Source organism: Molothrus aeneus, chromosome 2 (assembly GCF_037042795.1).
Source record: "Molothrus aeneus isolate 106 chromosome 2, BPBGC_Maene_1.0, whole genome shotgun sequence".
In the NCBI taxonomy this organism is placed as follows: Eukaryota; Metazoa; Chordata; class Aves; order Passeriformes; family Icteridae; genus Molothrus; species Molothrus aeneus.
The window spans coordinates 20,255,742-20,270,520 of record NC_089647.1 but is presented as its reverse complement, the minus strand read 5'-3'; the positions used below and the strand labels follow the sequence as shown (position 1 = coordinate 20,270,520).

Genomic DNA, 14,779 nt, shown 5'->3' with positions numbered 1-14,779 from the left:
AGAGCTATGAGAAGGCCATTTGTATGGCTTCCAAAAACATGAGCAATTTCTGGTGTACTGAGAGTGAAAACAAAACTACACTTGATTTGTATCTATCTGCCTGGCTTGATAGTCTCATTTATAAAAGAGAAAAATGCAATCAATTAGTGCAATTATCTTGTTTCAGCTGATTTCCAGGGGCTCAGTGCTGGAAACTGAATGAAAAACAATGGGTTATATTTTCTTCCAGGTCTGATTTAATAAGAAAATTTACTGGTGTGGTATTTAGATGAATCACTCCCCCAGGCTCACACAACAGAGAATTGATGAGTGATGCTTTCAAAGGTCTATAACCAAAACAAAGTTTTTTTTCACTGAACAAACTTAGTCCCATACCTTTGCCAGCACTGGTTTCAGAAGAATATTCTTCCTATTTCAGCCAGTGCCTGTAAAATATCTAAGACAAACATTTCAGCTATTTTTCAAAGTCACATCTTCAGCCTGAGCTGTTGGGGCAAATTTGCTTGCATCTTACTGCTCTCTTAGAACCAGGAACCCAGTGTCTAGGCAGAGAAAAATACGAACACAATCTACCTCTGAAATAGCCTGGCACACCAAAACAGAAGAATGAACATTTTATGCAGCCTGAAGAACTTTTATTTATCTATCTCAACTGTTTAAAAGGATGCTTGGATGAGTTAAAATCTTAACCCAAACTGGCTAATGTCATGGTCAAAGGATTCCAAAGCTGAGAGATGCAGGCTACATTTGCTTTATAAAGAGAGACACATAACCTAGAACCAGTTTTATCTAAGTGAGAGGCAAGCAGGAAGGTGGCATTCCCTCTTGCCCTTTTTCCACCAGTTAGGAGAAATTATAGCCTGCATCAACACTACTTGTGCTGAGGCTGGACAAAATGCAGTAGCACATAGTGGTCACAGGTGAGTTGGGTGAGACTAACAACTGCCCAGCCTCAAAACAGCCAAAAATCCTGGGCTTTTTTGTTTGTTTCTTTTTTATTTTTATGTTTTTGTGGTGGTGTTATTTTAAAAATGTGGTCTGCTTCCATTTACTTACAAAATTAATCTGCTTCATATCACTTGTATTGGAGCAGAAAAATAAAGCAATCCATTTCACCTAAATTTCCTTGCATCCTACCAGTTTTATTTCTACTTCTTATTTCAAGCTCCACACCAATTTCACCTACTGCCTCCACCTACAGCCATGCAGGGCCACAGCAAGCAAAAGGTCTTGGGCATCAAACCCACCCATTTATTAACACAAATACTAGGTATCTGTATAAACTGATTTGAAATATAACCTCCAAGGAATTCTTACAAATTGTTAACAGAAGTAACAGGACAGACAAACACAAACTAATTACAAAGAAATCTCATAACAGCAGTTAGGATGTTCATCATTCATAGCCAAAACTTCTGATTCCATCAATCATACTTTTGTTTATTCCACAAAAGATGGTTTGTATCTATTTAATATTCTTTTTTGGCCCCATAGCTATCAGCCACCAAATTATCCATAGTCTGTGTTCTTGCATTCATTTCACTGGTACGTGAAACCAAACACCATAGCAGTAGCACACGGCATTTTATGGTACTGCATCTTAGTAGGTGGCTTTGTAGAGCATGAAGGTAAGTACACCTATTGGTTTTAAGTGTTTCTGTGACTGGATATCATGTTCTCATTCTAATACCATGAATGAAAAATAAATCTTGTATAGAAATTTACTTGTAAGCCATTGCTACCCTCACCCAGCTGCTGGACCTATCATTCTCATAATCAAAAAATTCTAAAAGCTCATGGAATTTCTACATTCAGCTAAAATGAAAAGAAACTACAAACTCACACGTAAACAGATACTTTCATGGCTCCAAGTCCTGCTTTCCCACACTCCAGGAGATCAGCTTGTATAAAACAATAATTGATAATCACTGCCATTTTCCTGGGTTTGAATAGATTTCTCACTGGGATCGTCTCTTTCTCTCTTTCCTCAGGAAATCCTTTTCTTTACCCATATCTAAACTCCCTGTTTCTGCGAGAGATTTTTTTTTAAAATTAAAAAAAACCAACAAAACAAACAACAAAACCTTAGTCTAAACTCTAGCAGAAACCTCATGTTAAAACTCAAGCTGCTCTAAATTGCAAGTGCAGACTGTACAGAATGGCAAGGGCTGAGGCCATACAGCCTACTTAAGAAGGATGCCAGGGGCTTTCTACCCCATTCCAGCCCTCCACAAACCCAGGGAAACCCTTCTCTCCTGGCCTCTTCCCTCATCAATGAAGAAATGAAGCAGCAATGGTGGAAAAGTTTGGACAAACCATTACTTCCTCCTTTGACAATTAGGGGGCTGTGGAGAAAAAAACCCAATTGTAACAGCTGCAGCCAGTTCCTCTTTCCCCTCACTCACCAACTGTGCTATTTCTAGGTATTAGGGGGTGTCAAACCACCACAAGAAGTATTTTATAGCAAAGACCATGTTTATTCATTCTCAACTCACTTGCTTTCATTTTAGTTGACTTGGGTTTTTGACTACAGCTTAGTGATTCATGTGGGATGCCCATTTGAAATACATGGATGAGGAAAAAACAGATTACACACATTTGCTCCGGGAAGCCAGAAGGAGAGGAAGCAGCCTGCACTGGTGGCTTCCCACAAGACCAGCATGAGCCAGGTGGGCTCATTTCTCCTTCCCTAAGTCAACAAGACTTCATGAGCATATGATGCAATTCAGGGAATTACAGGAGATTACAGCTCAGATCTGATCCATGCTTAGAAGCAAAGCGTGGTCAGAATTGGGAACACTCCTTGCCCTGCACTGGTACTTATCTGCCCACATGGAAATAAATAAAGCACCCACCTCCTCAGGCCTATCAGTCTCTTGCTTCCTACTGCACTCACCTGCCACTACACTAGGACACAAACAAAATGCACTAGACAACCTACTAACCCTGTAACTGCCCTTTTATTGCCTTACTTCCTCCTGCAGGTGGGTGGGATGTCAGGAAACACAAGGCAGCTGTGATAGATCAGGTACATAAAGAAGAGGGCTGTGAAAAGCCCCTGAGAAAGAGGGAAGAAGGAAACATCTATGTGCCTTTTACCTTGCTTTCTAGGAGAGGTTACTGGAAATTGGACTTGGCACTTCATGGCTCTTGGCACCTGGGTTATAAATTCAGGCTGGCTGTAGTCTTGGCCTGATCTCTTGTGCCCTTTAGGGAACAAATTCAACACCTGAAGTTTAGAGCAGTGTGCTGGGCTGTTCTGCAGGTTTTCTGCAGCCCAGCTCCTGGTAAGGGGCTACTTTGGTCCATCAGCAACACTTTCCAAGCTAGCAGCCTTACAAAATGTTGCCTTATTTCAGACAATCCCCCTTCCACTTTTGAGTTTGCAATGTTAAAATATCAAAGAGTAATAAACAATGTTAAAACCCCCAAAAATACATGAGTTCCATTAAATGCATCCACAAAGCCAGCCTGAGTTTCAAATAAATACATTTTTTTCTTATGAAACAGAATATTATAGTATAATAAAATAAATAAATATATATTATAAATTGCCCCTTTTTATATTTCTCTTGGAGAAAGTCACAGGAGGTTTCCTTGGAAGCTTGAGGTTCCATTTTAAGAGTTTATCTCTTACATGTGTAGGTGGGGCAGCTTCTCAGGTGTTCAGTGGCGCACCAAGGCTGTGGGACATTGCAGGAGCCCACCTGCTTGCAGCTCTGTACTGCCTGCACTTCTTGGCCTTGGTGCAGGCAGGGAGTACCTGATGAAAGAGAAGTTGTTGTGTTTATTTCTTCAAAATATATGGATTTTTTAAGTGTGAGGGTAAAGATCCTGGATATTTGTATTGCCAATGAGTCCTTGCATCTCTTTGTGAGGGGAGACTAAAGTTCTCCCCTTGCAGTCCCATCAGCAGTCTTCAGCTTGGACCTAGAGGTATAACACCTAAGACATGTGTTGCATTTCCTCCACTGCCTTTTTTTTTCCAAAATGTTCACCAGAATCAAGGGTGCACATGCTAGGCATGTACTGCAAGGAGGATGGGGAGACTTCACAAAACTGGACTATGATTTTCTGAAACGATTGCACTTCACCTCAGTTTATCCCCACCTCAAGCTTGTATCCTGCACCCCTTGCATTAGGATAGCCCTGGTGTACAATTAGCAGTGCCTCAGCCCATGCCCCAGCGTGGCACCCTGGGCTTCCCTCACAGAGGCATGGTTTTCCTCTAAGACCACATTTTGTTTGAGGCCCATCCTCAAAGTTTCTGCCTTTGTGAGCTGTGTTGGTTGTGCTGAGGGAGGTTATTTTATGAGCTGCAGAAGACCCACACAAGGCCACTTCTTACACAACTATTTTGTGCATAAATATAATAGTAGAGTGATGCTCCCACTTCAACGTGCCCTGTCATTGGCATAATGAATGTTTTCTGGCTGCCAGCACTCTTGAGCACCTGTAGGCTGGCTATACACAATCAGGTTTCGCCTTCCCAGCTGTCTGCCTGGGGGCTCATTCCTGTGTCCCTCTCCAGCCCAGTTTCAGCCTGGCTTGGGCAGTGTGCAGGCTGCCCTGGTGTGGCTGGGCAGAGCCAGGTCATGGTATTGAACCTCAAGACCTGTGGGGGTGAATTTTGCAGCACCCTGAGGAAAGGCAGACCTACCCAGCAGGGCCAGGTTGGGTTTCTCTCTGCATCACATAGGTGACTGAGGCAGTGGTAGAAGAGGCAGATGAGAATGAGAAGGGAGGTCAGGGGGACCAGGACCCCCAGTGCAATGGCAATGGCCGGTGCCATGCTGCTGTCTGGACCTGTGGAGAAAGTAGCAGGTACTCAGTTTGTGCATGAAGTAAAAAAACAACCTGAAACCCATTTGAAGCATCCCTTGGCCATTCCCTGGGGTGAAATGAGATGGAGAAGAGCACTGGGAGCGCATTCCAGTATGATCCACATAAGTGGCATTGCCAGCAGATCTGTGCTTGGTCTGATGTTAAGATCAGGCATGTAGAACCCAGCCCCTCTGAGCTACCCAATGCTGGCATGTCTTGGTTTGTCACGTTATGTGACAGGGAACCCTGTCACAAATAGTCCTTCACAGAGACAGGGAGGTTGGGGTACATCATGGTGGGTAAGAGGACCTGAGGAGCAGTAAGTAAGACATTATGTGCCATTGGCCATGGCATCTGGATGTTTCATGGCACCTCCTCCATCCCTCCCAAGCCCAGACACAGCTGCTCTTCCAGGTGCCTTTCTCACCTTCCAACCCTCTGAGGAGTTTTCTGATTCTACCCTAGGAGGTGCTTCCCAATTTCTGCCCTACTCCAGAGCAGGAGCAGAGTTACATACTGACCCTGCTCCAGGCTGTCTGTAGGCAGGACCAGGGTCACATTTAGAGAAGGATGTTGGATCATGCAGGTGATGGGGTACTCCCGAAGGATTTTGGAGTGGGTATGGGTAAAATTGCTGATTACAGTCATGGTCTGGTTGCTGAACTTTATGTGGTACTCCCTTGGTTTCTGCTGCAGGCTGCTGGGGAGGTGCCAGGTTATTTTTGGAGCTGGTTTCCCTGTTGCTGAGCAGGTCATCCCCACCATTTTCTCAGAGTCCTCAGCTTTGTCTGGACTGGATATAAGTTTAATTTCCACTCTGGGGTCTGAGATGGCTGTAAAGAACAAAGTGACAAAGTCCATTAGTTTCTGCCTATGTTTGAGCAGAGAGCATCTGTATTTACAGTTATCTTGGAGGAAAAGCTTACTATCTAATCTTAGCTCCTCCTTCCCAAAGCCCCAGCAGTGACAGATGAATATGAAGGTGATCAGATAGTAGTCTGGAAGTGAAGAGCTGGACAACAGAAAGGGCAAAAGGGTAGAAGCATCTGTTTCAGTTCTGTTACTAGCAGCAGCCTCCCAACTGAGAAGTGGTGATTATGGCTGAGTTAAAAGCAGAAGGCAGTGAAACTGTGAAGTCATATGTCCTTTTCTCTCTGAAAGAGCTGAACTGCTTAAATGAGTTAGAATTATTTTCCTTTAAAATTATGTGCAGGATTAGCTTTACCGCTGTTTAGCATTTTTGCTGTTGAGGTGCGTAGAGTTGCAAATGAAAGGACTAAATGGATTGATTTATGCAAGACAGTAATAGTGAATTTGTATGTGGTTACACGATGGGATTTCACCTGTGGAGGGTTTGTGCTTGTATAACTTTGTTTCCTCTTGTAAATGGGTTTTGGGTGCGTAATAGTATCCCTCAAAACTATCATGAAAGATCATTTCTTTGAACACTCTCACTCCAGAGATTTGTGGATGCTGTCACATTTAATTTTAGTCTGGAAGAAGGAGGAACTACAGGCATCATTCATGCTTAATCACTCACATTAAGCCTACTTGTTGATTCCTATTTATACAAATAGGAATGTTTTTGCAAATGTATTTGCAAGAAATAGATAAAAGGGAGAAGTTTTGGAAGTTGGTTTCAACCTGGATAGAACTCCAGATGAGATCTGAGCACATAAGCCATGTCCCATGTGAAAAATCACCTATTTATCCCTTGGCATAAAATCATGCCATAATTTAGGTCAGAAGAGACTTCAGGAGAATGTCTAGTTCAAGCCTCTGCTCAGTTTGATAAGGTCAGTTTGCACAGGCACAATATCTCTAAAGGTATGTAATTTGGGAGTGCAATCCATGGGTTTCTGCATGGCAGCTCACTAGCCTGCCTTCTCCTTCAGTGCATGTGCTGAGGAAATAGGGGTCTAAAACACACTCTTCTTCTAGGTCTCTGTTTCTGAGAATATTGCTTTTTTTAAGCATTTAAGTTCAATGGCAATTCTAGCTTCAATCAAGTCTGAATTACCATGAATACCCTCTGTTTAAAAAACTATCTGCTGCTGTAATTAGGAGAACTCCATGTGTATATTACTACTTACATAAGAAAAATAACAGTGGTAAGTGCAATATTTATAGTAAAATTAATTTTTATCCCAACACTAGAACATACCTCTATCATTTAGCAATTCTGCTTTTAAATGAACAAACAAAAGTTCTTTTCATTCTTCTTAGGAAAAACAACGATTTTTCCTTTTGTGAGGTAAACAAAGATTTGCCTGTGAGGTGTAGCAGACACTGCAAAAAGGGGAAAAAGAGCACGCCAGGTGTGTAATGGCACCTATAACCTCCTGGTACAATTCCAGATGCACCTCAAAAGGTTGTCTGTCTCTTCCAAGCCATAACTGCCAGAGGGTAGAAGCAAGACTTTGTATACCAACAAAGTTGGTTTTTGTTTGTTGTTTGATTTTTTTTACAAGCCTGACCTTATTTACTTACTATGGCTGTGTGAGCATAGAAAAAATAAATTTGTATTTCTCACTTTTTGCATCAACCATAGGCAAAAACTCAACACCCACAGAGCTGCTGAAACCTCTGACAAAAACAAGGAAATTGTTTAGGGGGATTTCAGTTGGAACATCTCAAAATCTCCCAGATATGAAAAGACTAGTGTCACAAACAATTTAGGTTTTGATTAAGAAATGATCTCTGAACTTCTTTCACTCACGGGATGCATAAAATTAACACATCCACCCACAGCTTCATATTAACTTCAAATATTAGGTTTCAAAATTCACAAGCAATCACAGGGAGAAGTCACAGATGTTGCCACAGAGGATGAGAATAACTTCTCTGTGTCTTGCCAGAAACACAAGCACTCCACACCTGCTCTTCTTCTGACTAAGCAGTTCTCTCTCTTCTCACAATGGACCCCAATGAATGATCCTGTAGGGCTGAGCTTCTCTCTAGCAAATGTCTGTAATAGATGCACTGTCAAAACTTGTAAGTGCTTGCTTTTGCAGGAAAGTCCTGCTGTGCTGTTTGCTAGTATGTGCTGGCTGTTCATGTTTGATGCATACACTTAACTGCTTCTTTTGCCTTTCATAAAAATATTTGTTTCCAGTGAAAAAGTCTTCACCTGAGATGTTGTGTGCCAGTACTTGCTTTAGTCTCTCTTGCAGATCAGTATTGCAGATGTTCCCAAATTTGAGCTCTGTCAGCATTCCCAAATATTTGAAAATGGCTTTCTGTAATTAGAGGGAATTAGGCACTGCTAAGCCTTTAAAAATAAAAAGCATATAATGACCTGATTCATTATATGCTTTTTATGTTTAAAGGCTTAGCAGTGGTGTTACAGAGAATGATAACAGATTGTAGGAATCACAATATGCCTCATGATAACAGAAAGCTTTTTCAAACCATATGGGTGTTCACCAGCAGTACTGTGCCTTGGTTTCCCTGTCTCAGAAATTGCGATGGCATTTTTCCAACTGGGCTCAAGGCTTCCAGACAAATGTTGCCATCTACAGTGAAGATAGGCGGTCTCCAAAGTCAGTGTAGCAAATGTCCAGGGAATTTTGTGACTCAGCAAGTCTTGCCTATCCTCATGTGGCACATCCCCCTCTCTCCAATTTCCCTCTCTCATACCCCCATCTCGCTCAATCCTCATTCTGGATTTCATTCTCATTCTCTTTGACAATGAAGTTTGGCAAATATTTCCAAAGTAAAATGAAGGGGGAATGCAGCAGACTGCTCAAAAGAGACCCACTAAGCTTGCTTGAAACTATTCTGTTCTGAAATGGATTTTGCTACAGGGTAGGACATTTCTGCTTCTTCCTGAGTTTGCTCTTTTCAGCCAGGCAGGTCTGACATCCCTCCAGTCATACCTGTTTCTGTTTTTACAGTGTTGTATCCAGTTCTTATGTGGATTCACTTCCCCTCATTGTGCCGTGATGGTGCCCATCCCATCCTGTCCCAGAACAGCTGTGCTAGGTAAGGCTTCAGTAATCAGACAATTACCAGCTTGTAAAATCCCTGGTAGTCCCCTCTTGAGGGCAAAGACATGGCAGTGTTTCATTTTCAACTGGTGACTCTGATTTGCTCACCCTGCCCTGAACCTCTGAGCCTTGGGAGATTCCTGCTGGCTTCACTTTCCCTCATGGGGCAAGCTCTGGGCTTGTTCAGACAAGTTGTTCCCATCATTAGGAGTAGGGGAGTAACGAGCAAGATTATGGCTTTTAAGTAGCATCGTATAAATTAGCTTAAATGAGATAATCATATATGAACTAAAACCTGCTGTCAAAGTGCCAAATGTTTAGTTTGTTCATGGTGACCCTCCAGGGCTGGTTTGATACAGCACATTACAGGAAGGCTATTATGACCTTGGTGAGGCAGCCTCTGGCAGTCACCTATGAGCCTATGAGAGAAGTAAAATCCTGCTCAGTTGATGCGTTTTTCATCTGAGGCAGGAGAAAAACATCCCTTTTCTTTTTTTTTAGAATTAGTGCTCTGGTGAAGGAAGAACCATAGCCAAAAGGTTGGTGAGTTTGGGAGGGAATTCCCCCACTTGGATAGAAGGAAAAAAAAAACCCAAAACCCAAACCCAAAAGAAATCTAAGTGTTTATATGATTAAAAAGAATGGGATCCCTCTATGTATCAGGCACCCACCGTGCAAGGCCTCCCTGGCATTCAGCAGCCTAAGATAAGAAATGCCTAGTCATGATGACTGGACTTAAGAAGCCCCTCTTCTGCCTTCGGACTCTAGTTATCTCTCTTTAAGACTATAGGTCATGTTCACCTTGACCCTTACCACTGGACAATTTCCAAAACTCCTAAACCCTATATAAACACCCTCATCTGCCCAGCTCAGCAGAAGAGCCGTCACTGAGACCCTTTGCAGAAGCTGCCAATAAAGACATCTCTGTGGAACCTCACACAGTGCTTCTCCTCTCTTCCCCTGCATCTGCCAAAGGCACTTAGCAAGCAAAAGAACTGAAAATCATTAATGAGCTGAGAATCTCTAAAGAGCTGATCTCATTTAAGAGCTGAGCTTGCTAAGATTGCCTGCAGCCCTGGAGCCTGCTTGAGGGGCCCAGACAGGTTGTACTTAACTAGACTTCTCTGTTTGGGACACCCATGGCAGCCATTTTTGGGGACACCCCGAAAACCCCACAGTTACCTCATACCTCTGCAAGGCACTTCCATGTTTTTCCTGTAATGTATAATCAGTGCTTACCCTCTGAATTACTCAGAACTGGCTTTCTTAAGGAACTTTCCTCTTCATATATGAAATACCGCATGAATTTCTCCTCATTTCTCTTTTCTGCCTTATTTTTCCCAAAAGAGGGGGAAAAGAACTTTTGTTTCAGACTTGGTTTTCCCTTGTATTTTTCACCACCACCTCCTTTCCCCTCTAGGTTAGGAGCTTCCTTTCTCCACACAGAGGACTCCAGAGACATGTGTGTGGACATATGTGTCCATGTATTTGTCAGCAGAAGGTAATAGGGGGGTCATATCACCAGTGACAGGGCACAGACACTGATACTCTTCAGATGGGATATGATCTTTGGCCAGTTTCCCCACAGCAGTTTCATCTCTGAGAAAGCTAGGAGTCAACTGTGTGTCCTCAGAGCATGTTTAATGTCTCAGCTCTCTCAGCTGGACAAAACCCAGCAGCTTTCCTCAAAAGATAAGCAGCTCGTTACTCTTAGTTCTTTTGAGTTCATCTATTAGTCTTTATTTCAGGTTGCACTTGCAAGTTGATGATTTCATATGGAGGTGACAAATATTGCCATCTTGACTCATGATTTGTTTCAACTCTCTTCTTTAAGCTAGTTGATGCTGACCTGCTCAAGATATTAATGTGTCAAATCCCATGAGCCGTACAGTATTTCAGCCTTCCCTTTTTTTTTTTTTCTTTTTTTTTTTAATATCCTGTTCCTGACTGCAGCCCAACTGCTGTTATTTTTACTCTAGCTTCAAAATGAGCTTCTAGCTATTCTGGTCATGCATGTGCCTCTTTGCATTTTGGATACTTTGCAATTTTTTTATAACCAAATGCAGAGCAAAATTTGTCTGATTTCCAGGATTAAGGGGTAAGAGCAGCAGTGAAAGGAAGCAGAGGAGCACAGGGTACATGGCTGTGGCCAGGCAGCTGTCAGCACAGCACATGACCAGGGAACTTAGAGGAAGTCATGAGTTACATGTCAGTTTTGAATCTTGCTGTTGCTGGCTTGAAAGGGAAGAAAATTAAAGAACTGTTGAATGCTGGTTTACCATCGGAGGTAAAACCAGAGAGGGAGAGAGGCAGGGAGAACCATTTTTCCCGCATCAATGTAGCAATGTTAGGCAAGGTTTTTCACAGGAGAAATGACTTGGTCCTCAGATGAGCACCTGTACACAATTACAGTGCCTTACCATAAACCTTGAGACACATCCTGCCAGTGACCGCCCCCGAGGGAAATGTGTTGAAGATGCATTTGTAGCATCCTTCATCTTGGAGGGTGACTCCATGAAGGGAGATGGCTGAGGCTTGTAACTCGCTGTGGGCAAAGCTCACATGGCTTACATAGGCCTTGGCTATTTTTTGGCCATTAATCGTACTGTAAGTTGCTATGTTATCTTCAGCCCCATCCGTCTCTTTCTGCCATGTCACTTGTATCACATCTTCTTTCGTGACTGACTGGCATGAAAAAGTAACATTTCCTCCCGCCTGGACTGACTGGACCTTTCTGTTCATCACCTGCACAGAGGCTGGAGGAGAAGCAGGTGCCATACTCAGCATTTCTCACACTCTTCTGCAGCCCAACCCCACCAATGGCCCCTACAGCCCCTCACCCTCATTTCCAAGCAGAGCAGCTCTGGAGGATTTCTCTATCCCTCCATCTAAGGAAAAGTTGAAAATTAACTTGAAAGAACTACCCAGAGAGTTTCACTGGACCTGCCACCTCTCACACCAAGCATTTTGCCAGCCTGATATCTGTGCTGCAGAGAGCACCGAGAAAGGCAGTTCTGGTGTTGGGAGCCACTGATTTGTCTGCTAGGACTGCTATCCCATGGGCACCCACAAAGAGATTCCCTAAACTTTCAGCCATGCTGACAAACAGCTGTTGGCCCAATACCACCCTCTTAGCCCTCCTATGGCATGGGGTGTAGCAAATCAGTAAAAATGCTAAAAATGATTATGTGTCTGACTATACGTACATCATGTATTCACACTTGTCAGAAACTGGCAAGGATCAGAAAACTAGAAGAAAAAAGCAAGAAGGGTTCTCAGGAAGAACCTGAGGCACACTATATCTGTCCTCTTATCTCAGCATTGAAGTTATGCTGCTGAGAAACAGCTGCAGAAGAGACCCTACTGATGGCCTGCAGAGAGAAAACTTGCACAGGATAAATGCCGTGGTATGAAAAGTCTCCAGGGAAAAGAAGAAAACAATCAGTCTCCTCTTCCAATTCGTAGACATGCAAAAATTGTTAAGGGTACAGACAAAGTGAAGCTGACAGCTCAGCTCAACAGTTCTCATGGCATAATAGTTTTCAAAGTTTATTTGTGCATGTCAGCATGGGAAGGGAGATATCAGCAGTAACAGTTGCAGCACTGAAAACATAATTCAATTTACAAGAAAGGGAAATATCTTTGCAGAGAAGGTGAGGCTGTCTGCAGTGTCCAGAGGTACACTAGGCTAACCTACTCAAGAAGGTGCTCTGAGATTCTGGCTGTGACCAGGGCCAGGCAGATTTCTATCAAAGACCAAGAAGCCAGTTGTCAAGCTGTGCCAGTCTCTTTGCTTTCTAGATCTCAGCAGTACCATAGGCAGACTACAAACCATGATCATGGAAGCTAGTTTGAAACTAATTCAGCCTTTTCTACATGATTTTTAAATACAAAACCACTGTAATACATCCATGCTTTTGATGGCCTGAGCAGATACCTACAAACACACTCTGCCTCCTTTATAAGTTGCCCATTGCAATACCTTTATACATCTCTCTGGAATTTATTGTGCACTGGTGCTAAATTAAGAACTGGATGCTGTCAATGCAACCACCAGTGACATGCCTGAGCCCAAGGTAAGAAGTACAGTACCACAAGTGCCCTGTAATCACTAGGTTTGCCCCAGGAGGGTGCAAAGTGGGGGACTGCAGCACCCAGCAGCATGGAAGGAGGCTGGCACAGCCACTGAGGTCCCTAACGCTGTTAGGAAAATTACACAGACACCCAGACAGACAAAGAAGTTACCTGGAACAGCAGTCCAGACACTGGAGAGGAGCAGGCAAGTGACCATCATCATCTTAGCTGTGTGCTCAGAGAGATGAACGAACAATCCACTGAGTGCCACTTCCCCTTTTTTAAACGCTTCGCTTTTATTCTAGGGACATTCCCCACCAGACAACTACAGTAAATGGCACCTTGTGAAAACCTCCTGCCTCTATGACACAACTGAATTTTAGGGGACATGACAACAAATGTCAGAGCCAGAAACTCAGGTTTTCCCAGCTGTGCTGCTAAGCAGACAGGGGTACTGGGTTTTTCACAAGCACTTTGTCCATAAGGTTGGTTTTTCATAAGCACCTACCTGGCTCAGCACCCAGTGTCTGTGGGTTGCGAGAGGAAAGGCCACCCTGGCCTTGACCTGAGCTCCAGGAAAGGCCATGCTGCAATGAGTAGCACAAATGTAACACAGAGCACATATATAAGTTAGGAGTCTGCACCCATCATGTAATTCAGTGATGAGGTGATGAAAGACCCAGGAGGTGCTGATGCTTCTGTAAAACAGCTCTTTCTCTAGGTTAAGAAGACCAAAGCAAGCCAAGAGGCGGACTCAGGGCCTAAGTCATGTGTTGTCTTATGGAAAGAGCAGAGCCTTGGTCTCACCTCTCCTCCATTGAGGTTGCCTCCGTTTCCACAGGTCCATGATCCTTCCCCAGCCCTGTCCCTTGGAAAGACAGGGTTGCCTTCCATAAGCACACACTTCCTCCTCCACCATCACCTGAGATGACCATAAAAATAGGTCACACAACTTGTCTGAGTCATTGTTTTTGCGCCTTTTTGCTTTGTCATTGTTATGCCTGTGTTCCCTTTTCTGGTGTGCATTGTGATCACTGCTGAAACCAGCCAAGCCCTTTGCTCACAGGTGGCTCTCCTATGGCACAGTGGGCAGCCATACTATGAGACCTCATTTGCTAATCAGACTTCTACTGGTAAACTGTGTTTCACGTTTCTGATTTCTGATGAGGCGGCTTACATTTTTTGCAAATTCTTACTACTACAAATGACTATGATTGCAAATAAAATGTTTTCCCTCAGTTGAATGGCCACACAGATTAGCCTCAAATTATGCAAATCAGTTGCAAGCCAGCAGGCCCAAACCATAAAGTGACACAAAAAATTCTCAAACATGCTTTCACATTTATGATTCCTTTTCTCCTTAGAGGCAACTAATCTGAAAACAGAAACAGCTCAAGTATCAGTATTCTTCTAAAGACACATTTTGGATGTGCTTTTGAGTAGGTTCAAGAATTCATTCCCATAAGTCAGAAAAATGCATTTGCTTCATACTATTGTCTTTTTCCTTTGAGATATCTTATTTTCCTTTCCTTGAATTACTTGCATAGTTGCACTTTCCTGCAAAATTTCTGGAAGGGCATTCTGGCCTGATCAAAATGTGAGATCACTAATTAGCAATCACAGAAGGAACTGCACTTGATTTTAAAAATAATTGCAAGCCCAACAGGTATGTAGGAAATATTCTTGTCAGCTTTAACCAACTTATTTTCTCTTAGAAACACTCTGATCTTCCAGAACCAAAACTGTGTGCTGCTAGAGGAAACACTCTTCAATGAAGAGCAAACTTTCAGTCTTAGCAAAGGACAGAGGTGGCTCTGCCAATGGGAAAAAATTGTTTGCTTTAATTTGTTATGGCATCCCTGGTGAGAAAGAGCTGTGTATGCTGGCTGCTC

General features: G+C 43.0%; 1 protein-coding gene across 1 annotated transcript; it reads right to left on the bottom strand.

Moving 5' to 3' along the window:
- Positions 1 to 4,474: 4,474 nt before the first annotated feature.
- On the bottom strand, positions 4,475 to 13,277 carry LOC136568899 (OX-2 membrane glycoprotein-like). Its single transcript, XM_066569126.1, is given in 5 exon segments — positions 4,475 to 4,806; positions 5,346 to 5,657; positions 11,234 to 11,569; positions 13,059 to 13,128; positions 13,131 to 13,277. Coding segments are annotated over 5 exon segments (1,197 nt in total).
- Between the last annotated feature and the right edge of the window lie 1,502 nt (positions 13,278 to 14,779).